This window comes from Malaclemys terrapin, chromosome 2 (genome assembly GCF_027887155.1).
Source record: "Malaclemys terrapin pileata isolate rMalTer1 chromosome 2, rMalTer1.hap1, whole genome shotgun sequence".
Lineage (NCBI taxonomy): Eukaryota > Metazoa > Chordata > Testudines > Emydidae > Malaclemys > Malaclemys terrapin.
Genome location: NC_071506.1, coordinates 3475904 through 3501261, shown reverse-complemented (window position 1 = coordinate 3501261; position 25358 = coordinate 3475904). Strand labels below are relative to the sequence as shown.

Genomic DNA, 25358 nt, shown 5'->3' with positions numbered 1-25358 from the left:
GACCATCGCTTATTAGCACAGTAGTGTCCAGGAAATGGACCGCTTGTGTGGACTGATCTAGGCTGAGGTTGATGGTGGGATGGAAATTGTTAAAATCATGGTGGAATTCCTCAAGGGCTTCTTTTCCATGGGTCCAGATGATGAAGATGTCATCAATGTAGCACAAGTAGAGTAGGGGCGTTAGGGGACGTGTGTCTGTCAGTGCATAGATACCAGAGATTACCAAATACCAAGGACGGATGGATTGTAGAACCAGACTGCTGCACAAAGGACAGATGAGCGGGGAGCTGAGATGCAGAGGGCTCGGGAAGGGAGAGACTGTCACCCAAAGGAAGCTGTGAGTGTGCTGGCCGGGGAGCATCCTTCTGATGGGAAGAGAGGTCAGGAAGGACCATGCTCTGTGCCGTTGCCCGCGGCTGGCTGCCTGGCTGGTGCGGTGCAGTCCGGAGGCGGGTGGTGGGGAATGCTGGCATGCCATGGGTGCTCGTGCGCATTGGGCATCGAATCCGCTCATGGGGGTGACCGCGGGGAGATGCTGAGTGCCTGCAGCAAGCCCCAGGGCTCCAACAGGCGAGGCAGGTTCTCCTGTTTCCTAGCTCAGTTAGGGAAGAGTTCACATGGGCCGTGACCCCCGACGACACTGCCCTCCCAGGAGCTGGCTCCCTGCAGATCTCCCAGCCTAAGCAGCCACTGTGGGCGGGAGCGCCTGGCCTAACCGTACCCGTGGGAGGAGACCGGCCGACAACACTGGGGGCGGGCGGCCTCTCCCGTCTCTTCTGGCGTCAGAGAGCAGGGAACCGCGCCCCTGCTGCCTCCTCTCCAGTCGCGATCCTGAGGAACAGACGTTATAGTTCCATAGGGAGCTGGGGGGACCCCGACTCCCAGTCTGCTCAGGCCACTAGACCACACTACCTCCCACAGTGAGTGGGCAGGAGAAACACCAACCACCTGGTTCGAGATGGCCCCGCAGCCAGCGGGGACCCATCTCCCACCCCGCCAGATTGCTCACAGAGAATCCAGCCTTAGAGCTTTGCAGACTGACCTGTATGGCCCCGTCTGGCCTCCAGGTACGGATCCAGCAGAACACAGGAGGTGGGAGCCCATTGACGTGAGTTCTCCCCGCTCCTGGCCCCCTCTGCTGCTTCTGTAGCCTCCCAGGGTGCGGTTGTACAGCGAACGGCAGCCGGATGACAGGCGCAGGCTCCCGGGGCTCCCAGGCCACGGCTGTACAGCGAGCTGCAGACACCCGGGGCTCACAGGCCGCGGCTGTACAACGAGCCACAGCTGACGACAGGCGCAGGCTCCCAGGGCTCCCAGGGCACGGCTGTACAGCAAGTGGCAACTGACGACACGCGCAGACTCCCGGGGCTCCCAGGGCACGGCTGTACAGCAAACGGCAGACACATAACAGGTGCAGGCTCCTGGGGCTCCCAGGGCACGGCTGTACAGCGAGCGGCAGCTGACGACAGGCGAAGTCTCACAGGGCTCACAGGGCCTGGCTGTACAGTGAGTGGCAGCCACACAACAGGCGCAGGTTCCCGGGGCTCACAGGCCACAGCTGTATAGTGAGCAGCAGCCATACAACAGGCGAAGGCTCGCGGGGCTCCCAGGGTGCGGCTGTACAGCGAGTGGCAGACACCCGGGGCTCACAGGGCGCGGCTGTACAGCGAGTGGCAGACGGACGACAGGCGCAGGTTCCCATGGCTCCCAGGGCACGGCTGTACAGCGAGTGGCAGCCAGACAACAGGTGCAGTGAACTGCTGGGGAACAGGAAATGCCCCCTGGGGCCCAGCCTGTGGTTTCCTTCCAGGGATGGCAATGCCGCTGCACTGACAGAGAAACTGCACCTGGCCCCCCCGCTTAGTCCCCTCCTAACTGGCCATAGGGCCACAGAGGCCACCATGGTGAAACGGGAGACAGAGGGAACCTAGATCCCCAAAGCAGACCTTCGCCCAGGGAGGCTTGGCCGGAAGGATGGGCCGGTGGCTAAAACCTGCGTCTGGAAGTCTGGAGAGCCAGCCTCTATTCCCGACTCTGCTGCTGCCCCGGGCATGTCACTGCGCAGCTCTGTGCCTGGGGGTCTCCGAGACGTGGGAATAATAGATCCTCTCTCTCAAGTTGTGTGTGAGGCTTAATTGTTTGTTTGTGAAGCACTCAGAGACCCTCTGTGCAACTGGTCAGACAGAGAGTCATCGTCAGAACCAGGAGGAGACCCCTCACTCCCAGTCCTGTGCTCCGACCACTCCCCCTTCACCGAAAGCGCAGAAATCGTTTTTCAAAGAGACATTATTAAGGGCACAAGAGGAAACTATCCCACTGCGTAGGAAAGACAGGAAGTCTGGCAAGAGACCACCCTGGCTTAGCCAGCAGATCTTCAGTGATCTAAAAATAAAGAAAAAGTCCTAGTTTTGACTATACTTTTGTATCGGTGTATGAAAAGGTTTCAGTGATGCAGCCCTCAGGCCAATGTCCTAGTCCTCATGTGGCCCTCGCGGTGATTTGAGTGTGAGACCCCTGGTCTAAACCCAGAGCAGGGAGGAGCTCGGGGAGTTGGAGACTCCATAAATCTCTGAGTCGGCTTAGTGTTTATAGGCCGAAGTGATCACACTGGGGTGATTGAAGTGAGGCCTCTCCCTCTGTGCCTAGGTAGCTGATTAGAAGCGGCCTAGTAGTCAGAGGTTTGCATTGAACTTCAGTGGAAGTTCTGGGTGCTCAAAACGTTTGAAAATCAGGCACAGGTGCAGGGCCGTCCCTAGCAATTCTGGGGCCCTACGCAGCCCCCCCACGGGAGGGGGGGCCCCAGGCCTCTGCGGGAGGGAGCGGGGGGGCTGGCCTCAGGCCTCCGCAGGGGGGTGAGGTTGGCTTGGGGGGCAGGGGGAACCACCCCCCAGCACTCACCGGCGGCACAGCTGGGGCTGGTCATTGCACTTCCCGCCGCCAGCGAGTGCAGGCCCAGCCCTGCTGCAGTCCTCAGGAGAGTGTGGGTGGGGCTGGGGCGGAGCAGGGGCTGGAGGAGCACGCAGCTGTGCAGGGCTCCAGGAAATGTGGTGCCCCAAATTTCCTGGTGCCCTCTGCAGCTGTGTACTTTGCATATGGGTAAGGATGGCCCTGACTAGGTGTCTAAAGTCAGGTACCCCAGATTAGAGTCTAAGTCTGAAAGTGTGGGCCTTAACCGCTCTGTGCCTCGGTTTCCCCAGCTCTGGGATTAATGATCCTTCCCCTCCTCTGTAAAGCGCTGTGGGATGTATGGAGAGAGTGCAATAGCAGCGCCATGGGCTTTTATTGCTGATGTTCCTTTACTTGTTTTTAGGAGAACACAGAGCCACACCTCTAGTTAGTGTGGCACAAGGCTTTCCATTCCCAGGGCCGTGCGCATCGGACTGAAGACTTTTCCCTGTCTGACGACAAGAGGCCTTGGGCGCTATCCGGCAGCAATTTTTATTTATTTATTTATGTATGTCAAATGTGAGCCACAATGGTTCTGCGGTTTTCAAGACTAAGGAGGGTGGGAGAAAACACGCTTGCTCCAAAGATGTGACTGGTTTGAACACACGGGTGGGAAATGGCAGGACCGTGGAATTTGGCAGCTCTCTCGGGCCGGGCCGGGCGTTGGGGCAGAGTGTGAATTGGTTGTGACTTGCTAAAGTTCTTCGCCTTTTAAAAACCTTCCGTGTGCCTGGGCCGTGGGCTTTGCAACGTGATCTCTTAGCAGTTGATCAAGGGTCTGCTTGGGTGCAGTTTCGGAGCGTTTGTGAGCTGCGCTGTGTTCCTTTGTGATTGGTGTACATGCGGAGGGAAGAAGACAAATGGTCATTGACAGTGAATAGTGACCTCTTGGTGCTTACTGTCCGAGGCGAGTCCTGTGTGAGTAACGGCTGGGCATGTATCTCTGGGCCTTCATGTTTGTCTTGGTTCCATCTCTTGCAGGGCCTGAAGAAGCCGAATATTGAGGAGATCCGGCATGCAAAGAACGCAGTGTTCAGCCCCTCCATGTTCGGGAGCTCCCTGCAGGAGATCATGAACATGCAGAAGGAGAGGTACCCGGATCGGCAGCTCCCCTGGGTGCAAACCAGACTGTCTGAAGAAGTGCTGGCGCTGAATGGAGACCAGACCGAGGGGATCTTCAGGTAATGCTGCCTTGTGACTTGGACCCTTCTTGCACACTTCAGCTCTCAGGGAGTTGCACACCAGGCATTCGCTTCCAATGGAGAATTTGCAACTGGCTGCTTCTTTAATAGTCCAGGAGGGCCCGGGGCGGGGGTCTTAGAAGAGAGTGTTGCATGCTGGGACATGTAGTTTTTCTTAGCAGCACCTCTGCTAAAGATGGGGATGGCCACAGATTGCACTGTGGAGCACTGTGGCTTGTGCTGTGGCCACTTCTGCCTCGCAGTGTGACTTCGAGGAGCAGGCAGTTATAGTGTTCTCTGGGGGGCGACGTAACACTTCCAAAGCCAGATGACAGCATTGGGTCTGGCTGTCCCTGAGCAGACTAGAGAAGCAATGACCGAGGCAGGACTGTTGCTAGCTGCTCATCTCCCCTCCCAGCCTGGCCCAGGCCACAGCCTCAGAGAAGAAACCTTTGCAATCAATGGCATGGTCTGAGCCCCAGGTACTTTCTCTCTCTCCCTTGTTTCCTTTTTTATATTGCCCATCACCACAGTATCTAGGCTCTAACGCTTCCATCCAGGAACTCGGTCGTTCACCAGTTGTCATTGTTTTGAACAAGATGTAGCTGTGATATCTGTAACACATCCTGTGTGCAAGGCCACTGTTCCTGCTCTCCCACTGTCTGCCTAATGACAGGCCTTAGCCGTGGGGCCCTCTCTTGTCAGTGACAAAGCGTGATCATGGACAGCACGTTTCCAGAGGGCCTCTCCTGTGGGGCCATGCAGTGGAAAGGGCACCTGGGCATAGGAGGTACAGAAGAGCCCCTCTGCTTTCACAGGCCACCCCAGCTCCTCCCCTCTGGGGGGGGGTTCCGCAGTGTGGGGGTGCTGCTGAGGGGAGAACCATGTGGTCCCTGGTGGTCTGGGCTAGCTGTAAGCCCCAGTGTATCCCTGTGGACAGAGAGGGGCCTGGACTGGGACACCCCCCAAGTGTGGGTTTCCCTTGGCGTGACCTGAGCCTGAGCCACCACTGGGCGGCAGTGACCAAAGGTGCTGAGAAACCAGGCAGTGAGACAGTAACATTGTCAGTGTCTCCTACGTGCTGCTGTGCGCCGGATCCTCTGCTGCAGCCTTTGGGAGGGGGAGGGGAGTGAATTTCACCAGGACTATCAGCCCTGCCGTGTGTTAGTCACGGCTCTGTCCTGGCCGCTGGACTCTGAGACATCGTTTACATCCCATTTGAGGCCAAGAGCATCCCCCCAGGGGTTCTCCTGTTTGTAGGCTGAAGGGATCTTCCTAGCCACACTCCTCAGCTGGCCAGAGGGGTCGCTGCTGAGCCACATGAGGCCCTTCCCCTCCCCACGGGCTCAGTGTGATGTTCGCGGCTGCAGGGGAACGTACCTGTCCATTACAGTGTGTCGTGTCTGTCTCCCCGACGCCACACCTGCAACTGCCTCTGTTAAGCAAGGTCTCAGCCGTCCCAAGCTGATAGAGGGCTTCTTACATAGGCTCCCACACAGGCTCAGCTCCGCTCCCCCGGTGCTCAGAGAGAGGAGTCAAATTGTGCAGGGGGTACTGTGACGGGACCCCCATGGTACAACCTGGAACTGTGGAACCGCCGTGCCCCCTTAACTCTGCAGCCTGGGCTGTCTCGCCCAATGCTTTGCTAGTGACAAGCAGCAAACCCCTCCAGGCGCTGTCATCCCTCAGCCACCAGCATGCAGAGACACACCCAGCTACATTGCATGAATGCTCTCCAAGCCACTCATGAACCATCCACAGGGAAACACCAGCGAATCCCCCCAGCCTCCAGCCTTGCACCCCAGAAATGTACCATCTTACACTGCTCAAGATCTTCTCTTGAACAATGCAAGCTCATTAATTAGTTTGCCACTTCGTCAAGGGGACATGCACCAGCCTTTGTAATCTGAGCAGATGCCCCAAGCACTTTAGACAAACTCACTGGTAAAGATAAAACATTAAAATAAGTTTACTACCTCCAGAAAGATAGCTTTATAAGTGATTACAAGTGGTAGGCATAAAGGTCAGAGATAGTTACCTAAGAAATAAAAATAAAATCAGTCTAAATCCTAAACTCTACTAGATTAAGCAAGATTTGGATCAAACAGCTTTTCTCACCCCGCTGGATGTCGCAGGCAGGTTATAGTTCTCAGTACACAGGCTGAATTTCCTTCTCCGCCTGGAACCGATCTCCTCAGTTCAAAGTCTTTGTCTCCCCACTATTCTTGTTGCCTTCAGCGTAGGTGAGGGAGGAGAGAGGTGGTCTCGTGATGCCATTGTCCCTATTTTATACTCTCAATTCATGGCCCAGGGGAGATACTGGCCCAGGCATGTCCTGGGGGGCCTTGCTGAGTCCTCACTGTGTGGTGCTTGTGCAACTGTCTCCTACAGAATTGTAAATCTCTTGTTTACAGTTCCCTGGTCGCTTAATGCTCGTTTGGGTGTGGGTCACCTCTTTTGTTGCCACTGGAGAGTTAGGTCTGGGCATCTCCCAAACTCACAGCCTGTTTCAGTAACAACCATGCAGCAAACTCTCATCACTTCATACACACGAACGATATACTTATTTTGACAGAACAATGAGTTTCAGCAGATCATGATCTTTCATATGGTATCTTACATGGCATGCTTTGTATGAAATATCACAACCATATTGACATAGTGCTACTTGGAGGTCCAGTGCATCATAGGTACATAGCATAGATTCACAGATTCTAGGACTGGAAGGGACCTCAAGAGGTCATCAAGTCCAGTCCCCTGCCCTCATGGCAGGACCAAATACTGTCTAGACCATCCCTGATAGACATTTATCTAACCTGTTCTTAAATATCTCCAGAGATGGATATGCCACAACCTCCCTAGGCAATTTATTCCAGTGTTTAACCACCCTGACAGTTAGGAACTTTTTCCTAATGTCCAACCTAAACCTCCCTTGCTGCAGTTTAAGCCCATTGCTTCTTGTTCTATCCTTAGAGGCTAAGATGAACAAGTTTTCTCCCTCCTCCTTATACACCCTTTTAAATTCCTGAAAACTGCTATCATGTCCCCTCTCAGTCTTCTCTTTTCCAACCTAAACAAACCCAATTCTTTCTTCATAGGTCATGTTCTCAAGACCTTTAATCATTCTTGTTGCTCTTCTCTGGACCCTTTCCAGTTTCTCCACATCTTTCTTGAAATGCGGTGCCCAGAACTGGACACAATACTCCAGCTGAGGCCTAACCAGAGCAGAGTAGAGCGGAAGAATGACTTCTCGCGTCTTGCTCACAACACACCTGTTAATACATCCCAGAATCATGTTTGCTTTTTTTGCAACAGCATCACATTGTTGACTCATATTTAGCTTGTGGTCCACTATAACCCCTAGATCCCTTTCTGCCATACTCCTTCCTAGACAGTCTCTTCCCATTCTGTATGTGTGATGCAGTGACCATCTACTCAAGCTCCTCCCACAATCCCAAACCCCACCCACATGCCCAAGATCCTCCGATAGCCCCCAAAGAACTGGATGGCTGTGCTCAAGTGACCAGCAGGGAAATAATTAATGCTGCCAGTTAGTGGCATGTGTTCCCAAGCTGGAGGAGCAGGAGTCCTAGAGCAAATCTGTGCAGACAGCAGTGAGCTATACAAGGTGCTTTCCCAGCTCCTGCAACCACAATATCCACGTGCAATTGCACACGTAGATAGTAGTGAGGCATCTAAATAGCCATGTGTGTGCAATCACAACATGTATGTGCCCAGGCACCATAATAATGCACGTGAGATGCTCGCCTTTGTGCACACTGTTCCACGTGGGCAGCCTCTGGTCTCTGTGTTTGAAAGGGGACTGTTGTCATCACTAAGTTTCAGAGTTAACATACCATTAATCTGATGAAGGTAGTATTCCCCTCTCTCAGCTATTGTTTCAATCTCTCTACAGACTCAGGCAGGCTGTATGTTTAACGTGCTCATCATTGAGGTATCTAAGTGTTTCTCCAGACTCTGCCTATAACATCAGCCAAAGTAACTGGGTAAATGGCCTTCAGCATCCAGTTGTAACCCCCCGTGGACCAAGTCTGAAATCTGTGGGGGTTTCTTTTCTGCACAGAGTGCCTGGAGATATCGATGAGGTCAACGCCCTCAAGCTGCAGGTCGATCAGTGGAAAATCCCCACCGGCTTGGAAGACCCTCATGTTCCTGGTAAGGGTTCCTGACCCCCCTCCCTTCACACAGGGAATCCTGGTGCAAGGGGGAGTGAGACGTGAGTCCTGGCTCTGAGCGTTGTGGGGGTGAAGCCAGCCAAGCCTGGGGTGGGCCCCGAGCAAGGGAGAGAGTCAGAGTAGAGTCCTAGAGCAGGCCTTGGGAATGGGGGTGGGAGCCCACTTCAGGCACTGGGCATAAGCGGGGGAGGGAGATGGGGAGAGAAAGGACGGGGCTAAGCAAGGGCCCACCAGGGTGCAGAGCCTGGAGGCTGACGGCTGGGAGCCAGAGTCTGGTGTGGCTGAGGGGATTGGAGGAGGAGGGCGACCTGGTCCGAGCAGCAGGGGAAGAGCTGAGCGTGCAGGAAACCTACGGGGGGGAAGCCCAGCACATGTGGCCCAGCCAGGTGACCACCACCTCCAAGGCATAAACACAGGAGAGGAGAGCCCTCCCCAACAGTGTGATCTGGCTGGCTGTGGGACACGACGGGAGCCCCATTGGCTGGGGCTGGAGCTGGGCCACAGGGGCCCTGACCGCGGGTGGGGTACACCACTGAATACAGCACGCCCAGCCCTCCCTTCTTGGAGCCTGGCTGCCCCTGGAGCCACACAGATGCCAGAGCATGCACCAGCTCTCTCCCGCGTGTCAGGATTAACGTTGTAGAACACGTGTCCATGCTGCACTGAGGCGGCCGCACGGCCAAGGTCAGGCTCCCCGACAGCTGCTGGCTTGTTAATCACAGTTGAGCGGCCGAGTGTGTCAGTATTTAAAGCCTTCCCATTGATTCCAGCTGCATAACCCACCAGCCCAGTCTGCGGAGCATCAGCTCTCTGCCTAATCCCTCTCCAGGACACAGAGCAGCACGGAGCTCACGGTGGGAGCATCTGCAAGGGGCAACTAGTAACGTGGGATCAGTCCTAACCTCTGACACGGCAGGCAGGGGGCCAGCGGAACCGGCAAGTGCTGGGTGGACGCTGACCCAGCCTGTGTGGGAGGAGAATTAATTTCCCGCATACCCAATAAGTAGCAAAGCATCTCAGGGAAGGTGTCTGATCAGTGTTCATAGTCAGTAAGGCCAAGAAGAGGTTCAGTTGTATTAACAATAGGATGAAGAACAATAAAGAAGAAGGACAATAGCCATTCTCTAAACCTGTGGTAACAACCTCATCGTCCCATCTCCAACAGGACACGGCAGAGATAGCAAAGATCCAGGCAAGGGTGGCTGGTAATAGAGGTGGGGGATCCCATGAGAGGATCTCATTCAAAAAAACATTGAGAGACACACAGTCGGCTCATTCACTCAGTGACGTTGTGCATCACAGATGAGATCTGGGGCATGTTAGTTTGGAAAGCGGAGAGTGAGAGGAGGGCTATGAAATCACAGAGCAGAGAGAAGATGGATCAGAGTCTCTTACATACCCCATCTTGTGGCACAAGAGCAAGGGAGCGCTCAGTGAGATGGCCACACGTTTAGAAGGGATAAAGGAAGCACGTGGGCAGCCTGTGGAACTCACTGCTGCAGGATATGAAGACAGATAGCTTAGAGACAGATTCTGTCTCGCTGACTCACACGGAGTACTACTGCACAGGGCTGCTCATGGAATAAAGTGCTACTCAGAATGAGTAACGGGGGCAGAATCCAGCCCTCAGTGTTTCAAAGAGCTAGCTGTTGGTATGAACACGAGAGGCAGCTTCACTTCCCACTAACGTGGATGGCCAAGATAAGGGTTATCAAGCTGTGTGCTGCAGGTATAGGGTTGTCAACTGTCTAATCACACAAACCCAAACACCCTTGCCCCGCCCCTTCCCGAGGCCTCGCCCCTTCTCTGAGGCCCTGCCCCCCACTCACTCCAGCCCCCCTCCTTCCGTTGCTCACTCTCCCCCACCTTCACTCACTTTCACTGGGCTGGAACAGGGGGGAGGGGTTGAGGTGCGGGATGAGGTGCAGGCTCTGGGCTGGGGGGTGGAACCAAAGGGTTCAGTGTGTGGGAGGGGACTCCAGGCTGAGCGTGGGGCAGGGGGTTTGGGTGTGGGAGGGGGCTCAGGGCTGGGGCAGGGGGGTTGGGGTGCAGGAGGGGGTGCGGGGTGCAGGCTCCACCCGGGCGGCACTTACCCATAAACAGCAGCATGTCTGGCAGCAGCTCCTAGGCTCATGAGCGGCCAGACAGCTCTGCACGCTGTCCCTGCCTGCAAGCACCACCCCTGCAGCTCCCATTGGCTGCGGTTCCCCATTCCAGGCCAATGGGAGCTGCGGAGTCGGCGATCGGGGCGGGGGAAGTGCGCAGAGACACACACACACACCCCGGCCACGCCTCCTCCTAGGAGCCGCTGCTGGACATGTCGCTGCTTCCGGGAGCAGCACAGAGCCAAGGCAGGTAGGGAGCTTGCTTTAGCCCCGCTGCGCCACCGGACTTTTAGCAGTCTAAAATCTCCCGGGTGGGCTTCAGTAGCCTCTGGGAGACCGAAACCGATTCTGGGAGAATCCCGGCCAAACTGGGAGGGTTGGCAACCCTAGGTACGAACTGAGTTCACACACTATGGAAAAGCTGGATACAGTGTGCTGGCAAAGGGAGGCCAGCTAGCCCTGCTGTACATCAGGGGAACTGGGTTCAAGTCCTGGTTTGGCCACACGCTCCTTTTGTGACCTTGGGAAGCTGCTGCATCTGTCTGGCTCAACTTCTTGCCCAGGAACCTCCCGGCCAGGAGTGAGTGAGCAGTGTCTGTGCATGGGGAGAAATGGTAGGAGCCCCCTCACTTGAGCCACTTCAAAGCAGACCAGCCCAAGCCCCGCAGGGAATGTCCCACGCTCACCCCTTCAGGGATGGACTAGATGGGACTGAACATCTTAGAGAGGACTTGGATTTCTGTGGTGCTCTTAGTGATGCATAAGCCAGACCAAACCGCTCCATTTAACACACCGGGGGTCATCAGCAGCCATCCTAGTATAAGCCTATGTCCCCTGCTAGCCAGGGTGTCCAACCTCTACAACCCTCGAGCACATGTGGCTCCATCTCGTTGTGTTCAGTAGGAGGTAATTCAACCCTCCAGGATAGGAGCGCTGATTTCTGCTTTATTACCTTTGGTAATCTCCTGCCATACAGAAAGCAGCTGGCTGTAGCGTTTCTGTTCCTCTCCCTGCAGGGGCTCTCTGAGGGATGCGGAAGAGCCCGTTGGCCTGTGCAGGTGGGCTGGTTCAACATGGGTCCTCAGGATCCCATTAGCTCCCTTGAGATGGGTTGGCAGGGCTGAAAGATTGTAGAACTGTTGGTGTTTTAGTTAGAGCCCTCTGCAGGGAATCCAGCCATGGCAAGGCCTGGAAAGCATTTCCCAGGCTGAGAGCGCGCGTGCAGGGCAAAGAGAGCGTGTGTGACCGGGAGAGGCAGAAGGCGAGAGGGAGAACATGCTGTGGGGGCAGGGACCTGCAGGGGGATCAGCCTTTGATCCTGCAGACAGGGCCGGTGCTACCATTAAGGCAAACTAGGCGGTTGCCTAGGGCGCCAAGATTTGGGGGCGTCAAAAAACAGTGCCCCCAGTTTTTTTTTACAGCGTTCCTGGGCTGGGCTGCTGGCGGCGCGCCGACACGTGCGGCTCAGGCTCCCTCTCCCAGCACAGCGGCCACTCTACTTCTCCCGCCTCCCAGGCTTGCGGCGCCAATCAGCTGTTTGGCGCCGCAAGCCTGGGAGGAGAGGAGAATTAGAGCGGGGGCGGCATGATCGGGGAGGAGGTGGAACAGAGGTGAGCTGGGGTGGGGAGCTGCCTTACGGCTCCCCGGGCCAGGGCGGGGGGGAGCTGCCGCGGGGGGGGGGGTGTGCCTCAGGGCGGGGGGGGGGGAGCTGCCGCAGGGCTGTGGGGAGAGGGACACAAGGTGGAAGTTTCGCCTAGAGCGTGAAACTTCCTTGCAGCGGCCCTGCCTGCAGAGGTTAGAATGCAAGTGTCCTTTGCATGTAACCAGCACCACCTGCTGTTGTGATGTAATTAGGGATGAGATGCCACCATGATGGGGCCTGGCGTACACCTGACAACTCACTGTGCTGTCATGGATACTTCCTGTTCCCGGCATCACGGCATCCCAATGCAAGAAGCAGCTACAGTCTGCTGCCCTGAGCAGTTTCCTGGGCAACTAGCAATCCTTCAGCCAGCTGGGGGGTTGTTCTCCCCTCCCTGTGGAAATAGTGTGGTAAATAAGGCCCTACCTCATTTGCAATAGTGTGGAAATTGCAGATCCTGCCATATGAGGCTTCCGCTGCCGGTTTGATTTTCATTAGCTCACTTCGCACAGTCCAGTTTTGCATACATTGAGGTTTGCAGCACACACTTTCCTCCCCCCTCCCCCTTAGGCACTGTGTAAGGCACTGACAGCTGCAGGGGGAACACAGCTGTGAGCCCAGGGAGGGGCTCCGTTTCACAGCAGGGAGCCTACCAGCAGTGGAATTGACATTCTTGTCAGTTTCATGGCTAATATTATGTCACATTTCCTCTCCGGCTGGGACTGTCAGCCCAGCGCTGGGCAAGGAAATTCAAAATAATTGGCTACAGTGGGTCAGTGTGGTGGGGTCAAAGGCACAGTGGATCTGTGTGGTGAAGCACGCCTGGAGGCTGGGACACCCTCCCACCCCAGGGAGATCATGCCCCACAGGCTGAGAGCAGCAGGCACTGTGTGTTTGGAGCCGCCATGCCCTCCGGGTAGACTCCCTGCTGCATGTTAGCAAGGTTACACCTGGTATTTAAGTCCATTAATGGCTATTAGCCAGGATGGGTAAGGAATGGTGTCCCTAGCCTCTGTTTGTCAGAGGGTGGAGATGGATGGCAGGAGAGAGATCACTTGATCATTACCTGTTAGGTTCACTCCCTCTGGGGCACCTGGCATTGGCCACTGTCGGCAGACAGGATACTGGGCTGGATGGACCCTTGGTCTGACCCAGTACGGCCGTTCTTATGTTCTTATGGATTCAAGAGAAGAAGGTGTTGTGTCCTTGATGGGGTCACATCTAGACACATTTCACACCCAAGCGCTGGTTCCTCAGCGGTTTATCTAGCTATTTACAATGATTTTTCTCTCCGAAACAGCCTTCTCCTGCCCCAGAGGGGGCTGCATGTCAGTGCTGGGTGTAGTGACCTATACAGCCACCGGGGTCTGCTGAATGGAAGGGGAAGGGGGCCCATTGACTCATTCAGAGACAATTGCGCACTTTAGGGCAGGGCAGCTGCACCATTTGAGGCTGAACAGGGGCTGCGTGGTGCCTTTGGACAGTGGGGCAGGTGAGCGAACAGCAGCGGGGGTACTAGAGGTTTGGAAGGTTCTTTAGCATTTCCCATTTGGATATCCGAAGTGGCTTCCATCCAATCAGCAGCCAGAGTTCCCACCCCAAGCACAATCCTATCAGGCACATCAGCACCACCATTAGATGTTTCCAGTTCAAGCACTGAGCCAGCCTGACCCGACTTAGCTTGCCAGAGCTGACAGGCTCACGACACAAGCTGGCGTGACTACAGGCACTCAGTAGCCAGACAGCCATTAACAAGCAGCATTCCTGACCCCTTGGAGGTCTATGGGAGAAAGGGGAGAGGCCTTGATTCCAGCTTGCAGGATGCTGGCTGGCTGCAGCGAAGTCCTCCAGGTTTGCAGGCACAGCCAGCCCGGGTGCTCACGCCGGCATTCAGAGCTACATTGGGCTGCTGGCTAAGTCCCTTACTCCATCTCTGGATTCCCTGCAGCCTTTGCTGTAACTACAGGGACGTCTGCTCATTCCCCTTATTCCTACATCCTGAATCCGCTCCCAGTGTTTCCTGTCAGTCGTGCTATCAATCCACTGTCAGCAGCCAGGAATCGTCCACCAGGCTCCAAACCGCAGTCCAGTTGCACTAGTCCCACATCCTGCTAGGTGGGACACCCTGACCTCTCTGGCATCCTGATAACCTGCCCGCACTGTGTAGCTGTGGCCAGGAAAGGCCAGCCCTGAGCTCTGAGGCTATGGCAAATCAGTGTCCCCAGAGGCACATTTCCATCCAGACGGTGCCTAATGACACTGGATGTTGGGGAGTTTTTAATGTAGCCAACTGACCTCTCTGGTAGCATTTTTATTGCTTCCTGAATTCTTTGTGAAGCTGTGGTAGGTGATGGGAACAGACATTGCTGAGGTCTGTCCACATGCCAGAGCTGTAGAATGAGCCAGGTACATGATTAATAATAATTAATAATCATTGATTAATTCCTATGGAATCTTCCACCTCAGGATCTCAAAGCACTTTATCTACTGCCGCCTCACATCCCTCTTGGGGGTACAATACAGGTCATGTGGCAATCATTTCAATCAGCACTGGAATGCAGCCACCTCTGAGGTGGAGCACACCAGCTGATTTACAGCTCACAGCAGGGCTGCATATCACTTCAGGACAGGAAGTGAAGATTACGGTGTCTAAGTGAAAACGCAGAGGGTGATCTAGGGAGGCATGTTACAATCACCCACATTAGAATTTGTCCAAGACACCAGGTTCGTGTAAGAATTGCCACCAGGTCTGTAACGAACACAAGAGACCAGGGTCGCAGTTTCACCTCGTGTCAGAAAGAGGCACCTCCAGGAGTGCTCCGTGTTAGTCTGTGGGTCTAACCCAGACCGTATCTATTTTGATTGCAGTGGGCGCCTGCAGTGGGCATGGGGCTGCCCAAACCCAGTGGAAGAGAGGGTCCCTCGAAGCAGAGTTTCTATCCGATAGGTGCTAGAGGTGCCTAGGCTTCGAGCCTGCTGTCTGCCCAGAGTCAGGCCTCCCCCTGGGGGAACAGAGCAGCTGTTACATTGGGGGAGCTCCTGCTCTCCTGCGGGGTTGTCACAGTCAGGGATTGTTTTGAGGACAGAACCTCGAGGGGCAGCAAGGGGCTTGGGGCTTGTCCCACACGCACAAGTCTTCTGCTCAGAAGCAGGCAGCTACTGACCGATTGCACAACACTGGCTTCAGTAGGACAGACGCACGGTGTGCCAGCCCCAGATGGAATCGCGAGCAGTGCACGGAGTCTTGTGTATGGATCATTCACCCGCCGCTGAAATGCAGCCACCTCTGGGCTGAGCGTGGCAGCACCTTCTCTACCAGCAAAGGCTACACAGGGTGCGTAGGAGAGAAAGTGAAGAACCCCGTATGCAGCTGACACTGCCAGGGGAGACTTTTCCCACGAACCAGGATGAATGACTCCAGTGAACAGTGCTCTGGGATGCCAAATGAGCACAAGTGGACAGCACCTAGGGCAGTGGTCCCCAACCTTTTTCATCTGGCGGGCGCCAGACGACGAGCCACAGACCGTGGCGGCGGACGAGCATCCGCCGAAATGCCGCCAACAAGCGGCATCATCCAGAGGCGTCGCCTCCGAAATGCTGTCAAAATTCGGCGGCATTTTGGCAGATGCTCGTCCGCCATCCAGTACGCGGGCGCACTTAGACGCCTCGGTGGGCACCATGGCACCCGTGGGCACCGCGTTGGGGACCCCTGACCTACGGTATATGCCTCATCTGAAAAAAGACACACACACACCCTAGTAGCACAGCGCCCCCTACCATCACACTGACGTATCAATACATTACTGACTCAGAGAAGAGAGCACCCCATACTAAATCATCCACACCTCTCTTTGTACCACAGCGCCCCCTAGCGTTGTGCTGGGGCAGTGGGGCCTGAACTGACTAAGAGGGGAGAGTGACCCCTACTGAGTCATAAATATAGCTTCCTGCGATGCCTGGGCTTTCTCTGGGTGGGGTAAGGGGAGTCGTCCGGGAATCCTTTGTTTCCTTGGTTTTTATTTCAGTCCCTTGGAGGCAGCCTTCCCACACTGCTTGTAGCTACTTCTCTTGACTCCCAGCTGCACAGAGGGTCCTGGAGAAAGAATTTGCTCCTTCGGCACAGAAGAAGTTGTCGCACCGGCTCACCATGTTATAGTTACAAAAGCCTATCTAGAGAGTTCCTAAGAGATTTGTGTTTAAAAGGCGTTATGTCTATTGAAGAGCAAATCCTGTCGTTGCCTTAGTTTGTTTGTATGACAGTGAATACTGCGTTTCTGTACTCACTAAAGACCATTTTTCCATGAATTGGAATGTGAACCCTGCCATCCTGGCCAAATTCCAAATTGTCTCATTCCATTCTGCTTCCTACATCCTCCCTGCCATTTGAGTGCAGGATTCTCTTTCACTTCCTGCCCTGAAATGCTGGATGGCATCGATTCATGTTCTTAAACAGCTGTCATGTTCCACCCCAGAGCTGGCTGCATTTCAGTGGTGGGGGAAGTGCTTTGAGATTCCTTCTCGGCTGCCATCATCCTGGCGTTTGTTGCTTTGAGATTAGACTTGCAATGCGTTATTCTAAGCTGGGCACTGCACCAGCTTGTGTGTGAAGTGATGCATTTTGCAGCAAGCAAGTGACGCATTGTTCTGGGTTCTGTTGGGTTGGATCATTAAGGCCCTAGCTGGCTGGGGAGCTGCGTACCTGAGCAATCAGACCCGCTATCCTCGGTGCCACACAAACAAACAATCACATCACTCTCGTCCGTGTCCCTGCTAGCCAGTAAATGGGCTCCGGCGACGCCAGTCACTAGTGACTGATGGCTGCTCATTTAACAGTGTCGCGCTGCCAGCAGGAAGGACACCTTGATCCCGATTGTAGCTCTCCCATTGTTTAATGGGAACACCCCAGATGGCACCCAGCAGCCCAAGACGGAGCCATCTCGGTTCATCGCAGCCACACAGAGCTGGGTGCCGCTGCTGCAGATAATGACCCGCTCAGGTATCCTGTCCCAGCCCCGTCCCGCCCAGGCTGCGCACTGAATCTGACAAATCATTTCAGCCAACACCTAGGGGCCGTCCGCAGCGCGCAGAGCCGAGAAGGAGCAGCACACCTGCATCAGCAGGCTGCTTCGCCGTCGGGTGGCCCATCCGTGCACACACAACAAATGCTGGTGCTGCGTCTCTACTGAGACACGGTCAGATGGGGACTGAGAGGGAGAATTCATCCTGGGAGATGCCGTGTGGCGGGCAAGCTTCAGGGCAGCGTTTCTTCCGGATGTCTCTGCAAAGAATTACCCCAGCCTGGTGCCATGGGAGCCTGGGTACAAGGGTCTGGCCCTGACGTCCTCAGTAAGCTCCCAGTGCAGCCCTCACTTGGCAAAGTTTGCCCATGGCTGCTGTTTTGTGTAGCGCCCGTCCTGTCAGGTACTGGGCATGGCACCACTACCAGCAGCCCACAGCGGGTCAGAAGCTGCGGCTGAATCTATAGGTTCCTGGGTATTAATGTTAAGATCCAAAGAAGAATGACACCAAACTCCTCTTGCCAGGCAGGGTCCTGGAGTGAATTTACCCTTGAGGCAAACTGGTCTCATACTCCCAGCCCAGCATTTTCATTGATACATTGCACCTTCCTTTCCAGGGATGAACCCTCCTGCTGGGAGCTGGTCAGTATCATTTGACAAATGCGGAAACTGAGGCAACAACCAGCCAGGACCTGAGCCTGCAGGCTCTTTGCAGGGGGAGCATTTCTCCCCTCCAGTGGGAATTCAGCCCGTGGCAAAGGCAGGATTGGGCTCTAAGTAACCTTCTCACGCTGTGGCAGGTCCCGGGCTAGAACTCAGGTCTCCTGGCTCCCAGTTGTGCCTTAAGCACAAGTTAATTCTTCCTCCTTTAGTTCACTGGAGTCTGACTCCTGGCTGTAAAGGATTCACCTGGATGGACTCCCAGCAAACAATGTCTCTCCAGTGCCAGGTTTGCAGAGTGCCCACTTACCCTGCCAATTCCCTTTGGAGCAGCTGCTCAGGGAGGAGAGTGTAGGTTGGGAGCAGACAGCAGAAGGCTTCTGTGACACTGTTTTTCCGACCAGCCTTCTCCCCCAGCAGGGTTAGCCAGTAAATTCTAAATCTGTTTGCAGGACCAGTGTCCGACTGTGTCCATAAAACCCCACAGCTTGTCTCTCAGGGAAAAGAGTAGCTTAGAAAGAAGAACATTATTAATGGCTTAGCCAGGATATCTTCAATGATCTAAAACTCAAAGAACCCTACAAAAAATGGAAACTCAGTCAAATTACAGAGCACGTATATAAACAAATAACACAAGTCTGTAGCGACAAAATTAGAAAGGCCAAGGCACAAAACAAGATCAAACTAGCTAGGGACATAAAGGGTAACAAGAAAACATTCTACAAATACATTAGAAGCAAGAGGAAAACCAAGGACAGAGTAGGCCTGTTACTCAATGTGGGGGGAAAGACAATAACAGAAAATGTGGAAATGGCAGAGGTGCTTAATGACTTCTTTGTTTTGGTTTCACCAAGAAGGTTGGTGGCGATTGGACCTCTAACATAGTGAATTCCAGTGAAAATGAGGTAGGATCAGAGTCTAAAATAGGGAAAGAACAAGTCAAAAATTTCTTAGACAAGTTAGATGTCTTCAAATCACCAGGACCTGATGAAATACATCCTAGAATACTCAAGGAGCTGACTGAGGAGATATCTGAGCCATTAGCTATTATCTTTGAAAAGTCATGGAAGATGGGAGAGATTCCAGAAGACTGGAAGAGGGCAAATCTAGTGCCCATCTATAAAAAGGGAAATAAGGACAACCTGGGGAATTACAGACCAGTCAGTTTAACTTCTGTACCTGGAAAGATAATGGAGCAAATAATTAAGAAATCAATTTGCAAATACCTAGAAGATAATGAGGTGATAAGTAACAGTCACCATGGATTTGTTAAGAACAAATCGGGTCAAACCAACCTGATAGCTTTCTGTGACAGGGTAACAAGCGTTGTGGATGGGGGGAAGCAGTAGACGTGGTGTATCTTGACTTTAGTAAGGCTTTTGTTACTGTCTCACATAACCTTTTCATAAACAAACTAGGGAAATACAACCTAGATGGAGCTACTATAAGGTGGGTGCAAAGCTGGTTGGAAAATCATTCCCGGAGAGTAGTTATCAGTGGTTCACAGTCATGCTGGAAGGGCATAATGAGTGGGGTCCCACAGGGATCGGTTCTGGATCCGGTTCTTTTCAATATCTTTAGCAGTGATTTAGATAATGGCATAGAGAGTACGCTTATAAAGTTTGTGGATGATACCAAGCTGGGCGGGGTTGCGAGTGCTTTGGAGAATAGGATAAAAATTCAAAATGGTCTGGATAAACTGGAGAAATGGTCTGAAGTAAATAGGATGAAATTCAATAAGGACAAATGCAAAGTGCTCCACTTAGGAAGGAACAATCAGTTGCACACATACAAAATGGGAAATGACTGCCTAGGAAGGAGTACGGCAGAAAGGGATCTGGGGTCATAGTGGATCACAAGCTAAATATGAATCAACAGTGTTACGGTTTTGCAAAAAAACCAAACATCATTCTGGGCTGTATTAGCAGGAGTGTTGTAAGCAAGACACGAGAAATAATTCTTCCGCTCTACTCCGTGCTGATTAGGCCTCAACTGGAGTATTGTATCCAGTTCTGGGCGCCACATTTCAGGAAAGATGTGGACAAATTGGAGAAAGTCCAGAGAAGAGCAACAAAAGTGATTTGAGGTCTAGAAAACATGACCTGTGAGGGAAGATTGAAAAAAATGGGTTTGTTTAGTCTGGAGAAGAGAAGACTGAGAGGGGACATGATAACAGTTTTCAAATACATAAAAGGTTGTTACAAGGAGGAGGGAGAAAAATTGTTCTTAATCTCTGAGGATAGGACAAGAACCAATGGGCTTAAATTGCAGCAAGGGTGGTTTAGGTTGGAGATTAGGAAAATCTTCCTGTCAGGGTGGTTAAACACTGGAATAAATTGCCTAGGGAGGTTGTGGAATCTCCATCATTGGAGATTTTTAAGAGCAAGTTGGACAAACACCTGCCAGGGATGGTCTAGATCAGGGGTGGGCAAACTTTTTGGCCTGAGGGCCACATCGGGTTTCCAAAATTGTATGGAGGGCCGGTTAGGGGAGGCTGTGCCTCCCCAAACAGCCAGGCGTGGCCCGGCCCCCACCCCCTATCCGACCCTCCCTGCTTCTCGCCCCCTGACGGCCCCCCCGGGACTCCTACCCCATCCACCACCCCCTGCTCCCTGTCCCCTGACTGCCCCCCGCCACCCCATCCAACCCCCCCCTCCTTCCTGACTGCACCCCCGGGACCCCTGCCCCCATTCAACCACCCCTGTTCCCCGCCTTCTGACTGCCCCGACCCCTATCCACACCCCCGCTCCCTGACCACCACCCCGAACTCCCCTGCCCTCTATCCAACCCCCCTGCTCCCTTCCCCCTTACCGCACTGCCTGGAGCACCGATGGCTGGCGGCACTACAGCCGCGCCGCCCAGAGCACCGAGTCAGGCCACGGCTCTGCAGCTGCACTGCCCGACTGCCCAGAGCATTGCGCCGACAGTGCAGTGAGCTGAGGCTGCCGGGGAGGGGGAACAGCAGGGAGGGGCCAAGGGCAAGCCTCCCCGGCCAGGAGCTCAGGGGCCGGGCAGGAGGGTCCCGCAGCCGGATGTGGCCCACGGACCATAGCTTGCCCACCTCTGGTCTAGATAATACTTAGTCCTGCCTTGAGTGTAGGGGACTGGACTAGATGACCTCTCGAGGTCCCTTCTAGTTCTATGATTCTATGATTGATCAGCTCCTTGTCCCATGGCAGGAGAATGCCATGTTACCAACCCTGTTTGAGCATCTCTCTCACTGGCCAAAGGCCTGTTCTGCCAAATACTGCTTACCAATGCACTTCCTTGGCGTCTCCCATGCCAGCCCCGGCCCGGCCCAGCGGTGAGTGGAGTTGGCCGAAAGGCAGTGGAGATTATTCACAGACCTTTAAGCAAAATAGAAACTGGATTTCCATTCGCCATCTTTTCTCATTTGCTTTTGTGCGAGCAGGTTTTGGGTTCGTGTGGATTTGGGGCCCCGCCCCTGGCTGATCCTCGTTCTGCGATGACGTAGCAGACTCCCTCGCAGCACAGCTGCCCCCCGCTGTGGTGCCCGCGTAGGAGGATGAATCTGTGCTGCTGGTGCCCCGGTTAGGGCTGGCCCCTGGCATCTGTATGCATTCAAGTCATGGGTTTTTTGCACTGCTGCCTCTTTTGTTCATTGCATGACTCCTGACGGGTCCAGAGCCCTGACACAGAGGCTCTACCTGTCTCCTTCCCCTGCGTCTCCCATGAGCGGGACGCTTCTGATTCTCCGGCTGTCGGTCAGCTGCCTCTTGGCCTGAGGCTGGTGACCCAGTTCCAGGGCTTTGCGCGTCAATACGCACCGCCGACAAAATCCACCTGGTGGTGCCAGTGCCCGTCTGCGGCTGGTGCTTCGCTGCTCCCTGTGCTGCCCAGGGGGACGTTTTCCTGCAGCTGCGGCGGTTCCTCCGGAAACCTGCCGTGGCTGTAATTGCCGCGCTCCGAGTAGATGAAGCTGTTCTGCCTTGGTAGCTCTGCAGGAAATGGATCAGCGAGTGCGCTGGGAAACCATCTCCTCTCTCTAACGTGGGGGGGTGCAGATGCATGACTGAGGGTCTGGGTCTGTGAGCTGAAGAGGGGCTGGTGCTGTCAAACCAAGTGTATGCTTTATAGAAACTGTGGGCTTGCCAGAGCCAAACAGGAATAGAAATGGGCCAGGGGGAGAGGTGTTAAATATCACTGGGAACGGAGTTGTGGATTTAAACCTCTCACCTGCAGTGCTGGGAAGCACAAATATAATCAGCCCATTGGTTCTGCTCCTCCCCACTAGTGAGTGCTCCATATAAAAGGATAAGAGCCTACTACTGCGACCTGTTAATGGAACTGCTCCTTTAGCTCAAGTGGCAGAGGCTCCTGGAGTTAGCGCTGAAAGTCCTGGGTTCAGTTCTTGCTCATGACCCCTAATAGGGGGCCATCACACAAACCCAACAGCCTTGAAGGAGTGGGTGAGAAGCAGAAGCCCAGCTCCTCAGCTGGTGTCGATCAGGGGAGGTTCACTGACTCCTGCGGAGGATCTGGCCCCCAAAGGGAAGGTGACCCGCCTAGTTTCCAAGTGGAGTGAAATGCAACAGAGTACACAAGCAGCATTGGGGCGAGCAGCCGGTTAGATTCCTGGAAGAGCTGTTTGCCACTGTGCCCCAGAACCCTTCTCCCCACTGGGCTATGGATGTGTGCTCTCTCCCAAGTGTGCGGCATCGATCGCTCTCTAAGCAGCGACGCTTCCTGCCAGTTGGTGCCCGGTGCAGGACTCTACACCAAACCAAAACAGCACCGCTGGAAGCAGGCTCCCTTCAGCCTCCTGCCAGTCGCTTCATGCCTTGCCTTTGCGTTTACACTGAGGATGACTATCGGCCGGCCGGCCCTCTGCACATTGGAGCGAGATGCCTGTGAGCACTGGGGCTCGCTCACTAGCTGCCAATGGCTTCTTGGCTGAAATCCATTGGATAGAGCCAGTGCCCTCAGATGGCCATAACTCCAAAACCCTTTGTGCATTGATAAGCTGTCGTCCTCCTGGGGATCTGATAGAAACACCACAGTCCCTCCCTTGCCTCACCCCGTAACCAGGGGCCCATAGAAACGCTACATCCCCTCCCCCACCTCACCATGTAACCAGGAGCCCATAGAAATGCTACATTCCCTCCCCCACCTCACCCCATAACCAGGGGCCCATAGAAACACCACAGTCCCTCCCCCACCTTACCCTATAATCAGGGGCCCTAGTAATGCCAAATCTCCTCCCCCGCACCTCACCTGAACTTTGGGGCCCATAAGGAACAAATGGGCCAGATTTCAAGGCTGTATGTAGAAAGTTGAACAGTTGAAATCCCGAGGCAGGTTGGTGACTGTGATGGGAAGGTCGGTCGGAGATCAACATGGCCTGGGAGCGCCTGCCATGTGTCAAGATGCTGGCTCCATGGGGACATGGAAATGACGGCACTGTCATGCCGGGACAGGCCTCCGCCTGGGATGAGGTGGGGGAGAAGCAGAGATGAAACTGACTAGGCTGCTGTCATTGTCCAAGGGGAGTGAGATGCAGGGGCGCAGCCGGCACTCCAGACTCTCTAAGAACCCCAGATACATCAAAGCTTGCCCGAGTCAGATTTGCTGGATCAGGGCTTCCAGTGCCTGGTGCACTCCCCCATGCACGCTGCCCCACACGGCCACGTACCCTGCCCCACTCCACCAGCACCCTGCCCCATCCCTGCACACTCAGCTCTGCATCTCTCTTTTTTAACCTAACACGAGCTCTGCTACTTGTCTCCTCTCCGCAGCGTCGTTGCTGAAGCTCTGGTACCGGGAGCTGGAGGAGCCGCTGATTCCCCACGAGTTCTACGAACAGTGCATCACCCACTACGAGAATCCAGAGGCAGCCATCGCAGTCATCCACTCCTTGCCCAGGATCAACAAAATGGTGCTCTGCTACCTCATCCGCTTCCTACAGGTAGGGCAGGGGGATGGGCTCCAGCCTGGGGGGTCACCCACGGGTGTGTTGATCCTGTCCTCTGCCTGGTCACTCAACTCACTCCCAGCTTCGCTGCATTTATGGACGCTATTGCATTGACCCTTGTGTTATGGGGGTTTGGTACTGTACCACTCAGCCACTGTAAAGAAGACAGATAAGTGCACTGATATTGTTACTAGGGCTGTCAAGTGATTAAAAACGTTAATCACAATTCATTGAGCGATTAACAAAATTAATTGCAATTAATCATGCAATTAATCGTGCTGTTAAACAATAACAGAATACTATTTATGTAAATATTTTGGATGTTTTCCATATTTTCAAACATATTGATTTCAATTACAACACAGAATACTAAGTGTACAGTGCTCACTTTATATTTATTTTTTATTATAAGTATAAAAAGAAAGAAATAGTATTTTCAATTCACCTCATACAAGTCCTGTAGTGTAATCTCTTTATCATGAAAGTTGAACTTACAAAGGTAGAATTATGTACAAAAAATAACTACATTCAAAAATAAAACCATGTGAAACTGTAAAGCCTACAAGTCCACTCAGTCCTACTTCTTGTTCAGCCAATCGCTCAGACAAACAAGTTTGTTTACATTTGCAGGAGATAATGCTGCCCTCTTCTTATTTACAATGTCACCTGAAAGTGAGAACAGGCGTTCTCATGGCACTGTTGTAGCCGGCGTTGCAAGATATTTACATGCCAGATGTGCTAAAGATTCATATGTCCCTTCATGCTTCAACCACCATTCCAGAGGACATGCGTCCATGCTGATGACGGGTTCTGCTCGATAACACTCCAAAGCAGTGCAGACCAAAACATGTTCATTTTCATCATCTGAGTCAGATCCCACCAACAGAAGGTTGATTTTCTTTTTTGGTGGTTCGGGTTCCGTAGTTTCCACATCGGAGTGTTGCTCTTTTAAGTCTTCTGAAAGCATGCTCCATGCCTCGTCCCTCTCAGATTTTGGAAGGCACTTTCGATTCTTAAATCTTGGGTCGAGTGCTGTAGCTATCTTTAGAAATCTCACATTAGTACCTTCTTCGCATTTTGTCAAATCTGCAGTGAAAGTGTTCTTAAAATGAACAACATTTGCTGAGTCATCATCCGAGACTGCAATAACATGAAATATATGGCAGAATGCAGGTAAAACGGAGCCAGAGACATACAATTCTCCCCCAAAGAGTTCAGTCACTAATTTAATTAACACATTATTTTTTTAATGAGTGTCATCAGCATGAAAGCATGTCCTCTGGAATGGTGGCCAAAGCATGAAGGGGCATACGAATGTTTAGCATATCTGGCATGTAAATACCTTGCAATGCCAGCTACAAAAGTGCCATGTGAATGTCTGTTCTCACTTTCAGGTGACTTTGTAAATAAGAAGCAGGCAGCGGTATCTCCTATAAATGAAAACAATCTTGTTCGTCTGAGTGATTGGCTGAACAAGAAGTAGGACTGAGTGGACTTGTAGGCTCTAAAGTTTTACATTGTTTTGTTTTTGAGTGCAGTTATGTAACAAAAAAAAATCTACATTTGTAAGTTGCACTTTCACGATAAAGAGATTGCACTACAGTACTTGTATGAGGTGAACTGAAAAATACTATTCCTTTTGTTTATAATTTTTACAGTGCAAATATTTGTAATACAA

At 53.3% G+C, this 25358-nt stretch overlaps 1 protein-coding gene across 3 annotated transcripts in view; it reads left to right on the top strand.

Moving 5' to 3' along the window:
- The window catches only part of ARHGAP39 (Rho GTPase activating protein 39), a 423580-nt gene that overhangs the window by 393861 nt on the left and 4361 nt on the right, over positions 1-25358 (top strand). For all 3 annotated transcript variants that reach the window (XM_054018891.1, XM_054018890.1, XM_054018892.1), the window contains 3 exons: positions 3928-4127; positions 8212-8303; positions 23505-23674. In XM_054018891.1, the coding sequence (XP_053874866.1) occupies positions 3928-4127; positions 8212-8303; positions 23505-23674 (462 nt within the window). The remainder of the gene's footprint in view (positions 1-3927; positions 4128-8211; positions 8304-23504; positions 23675-25358) is intronic.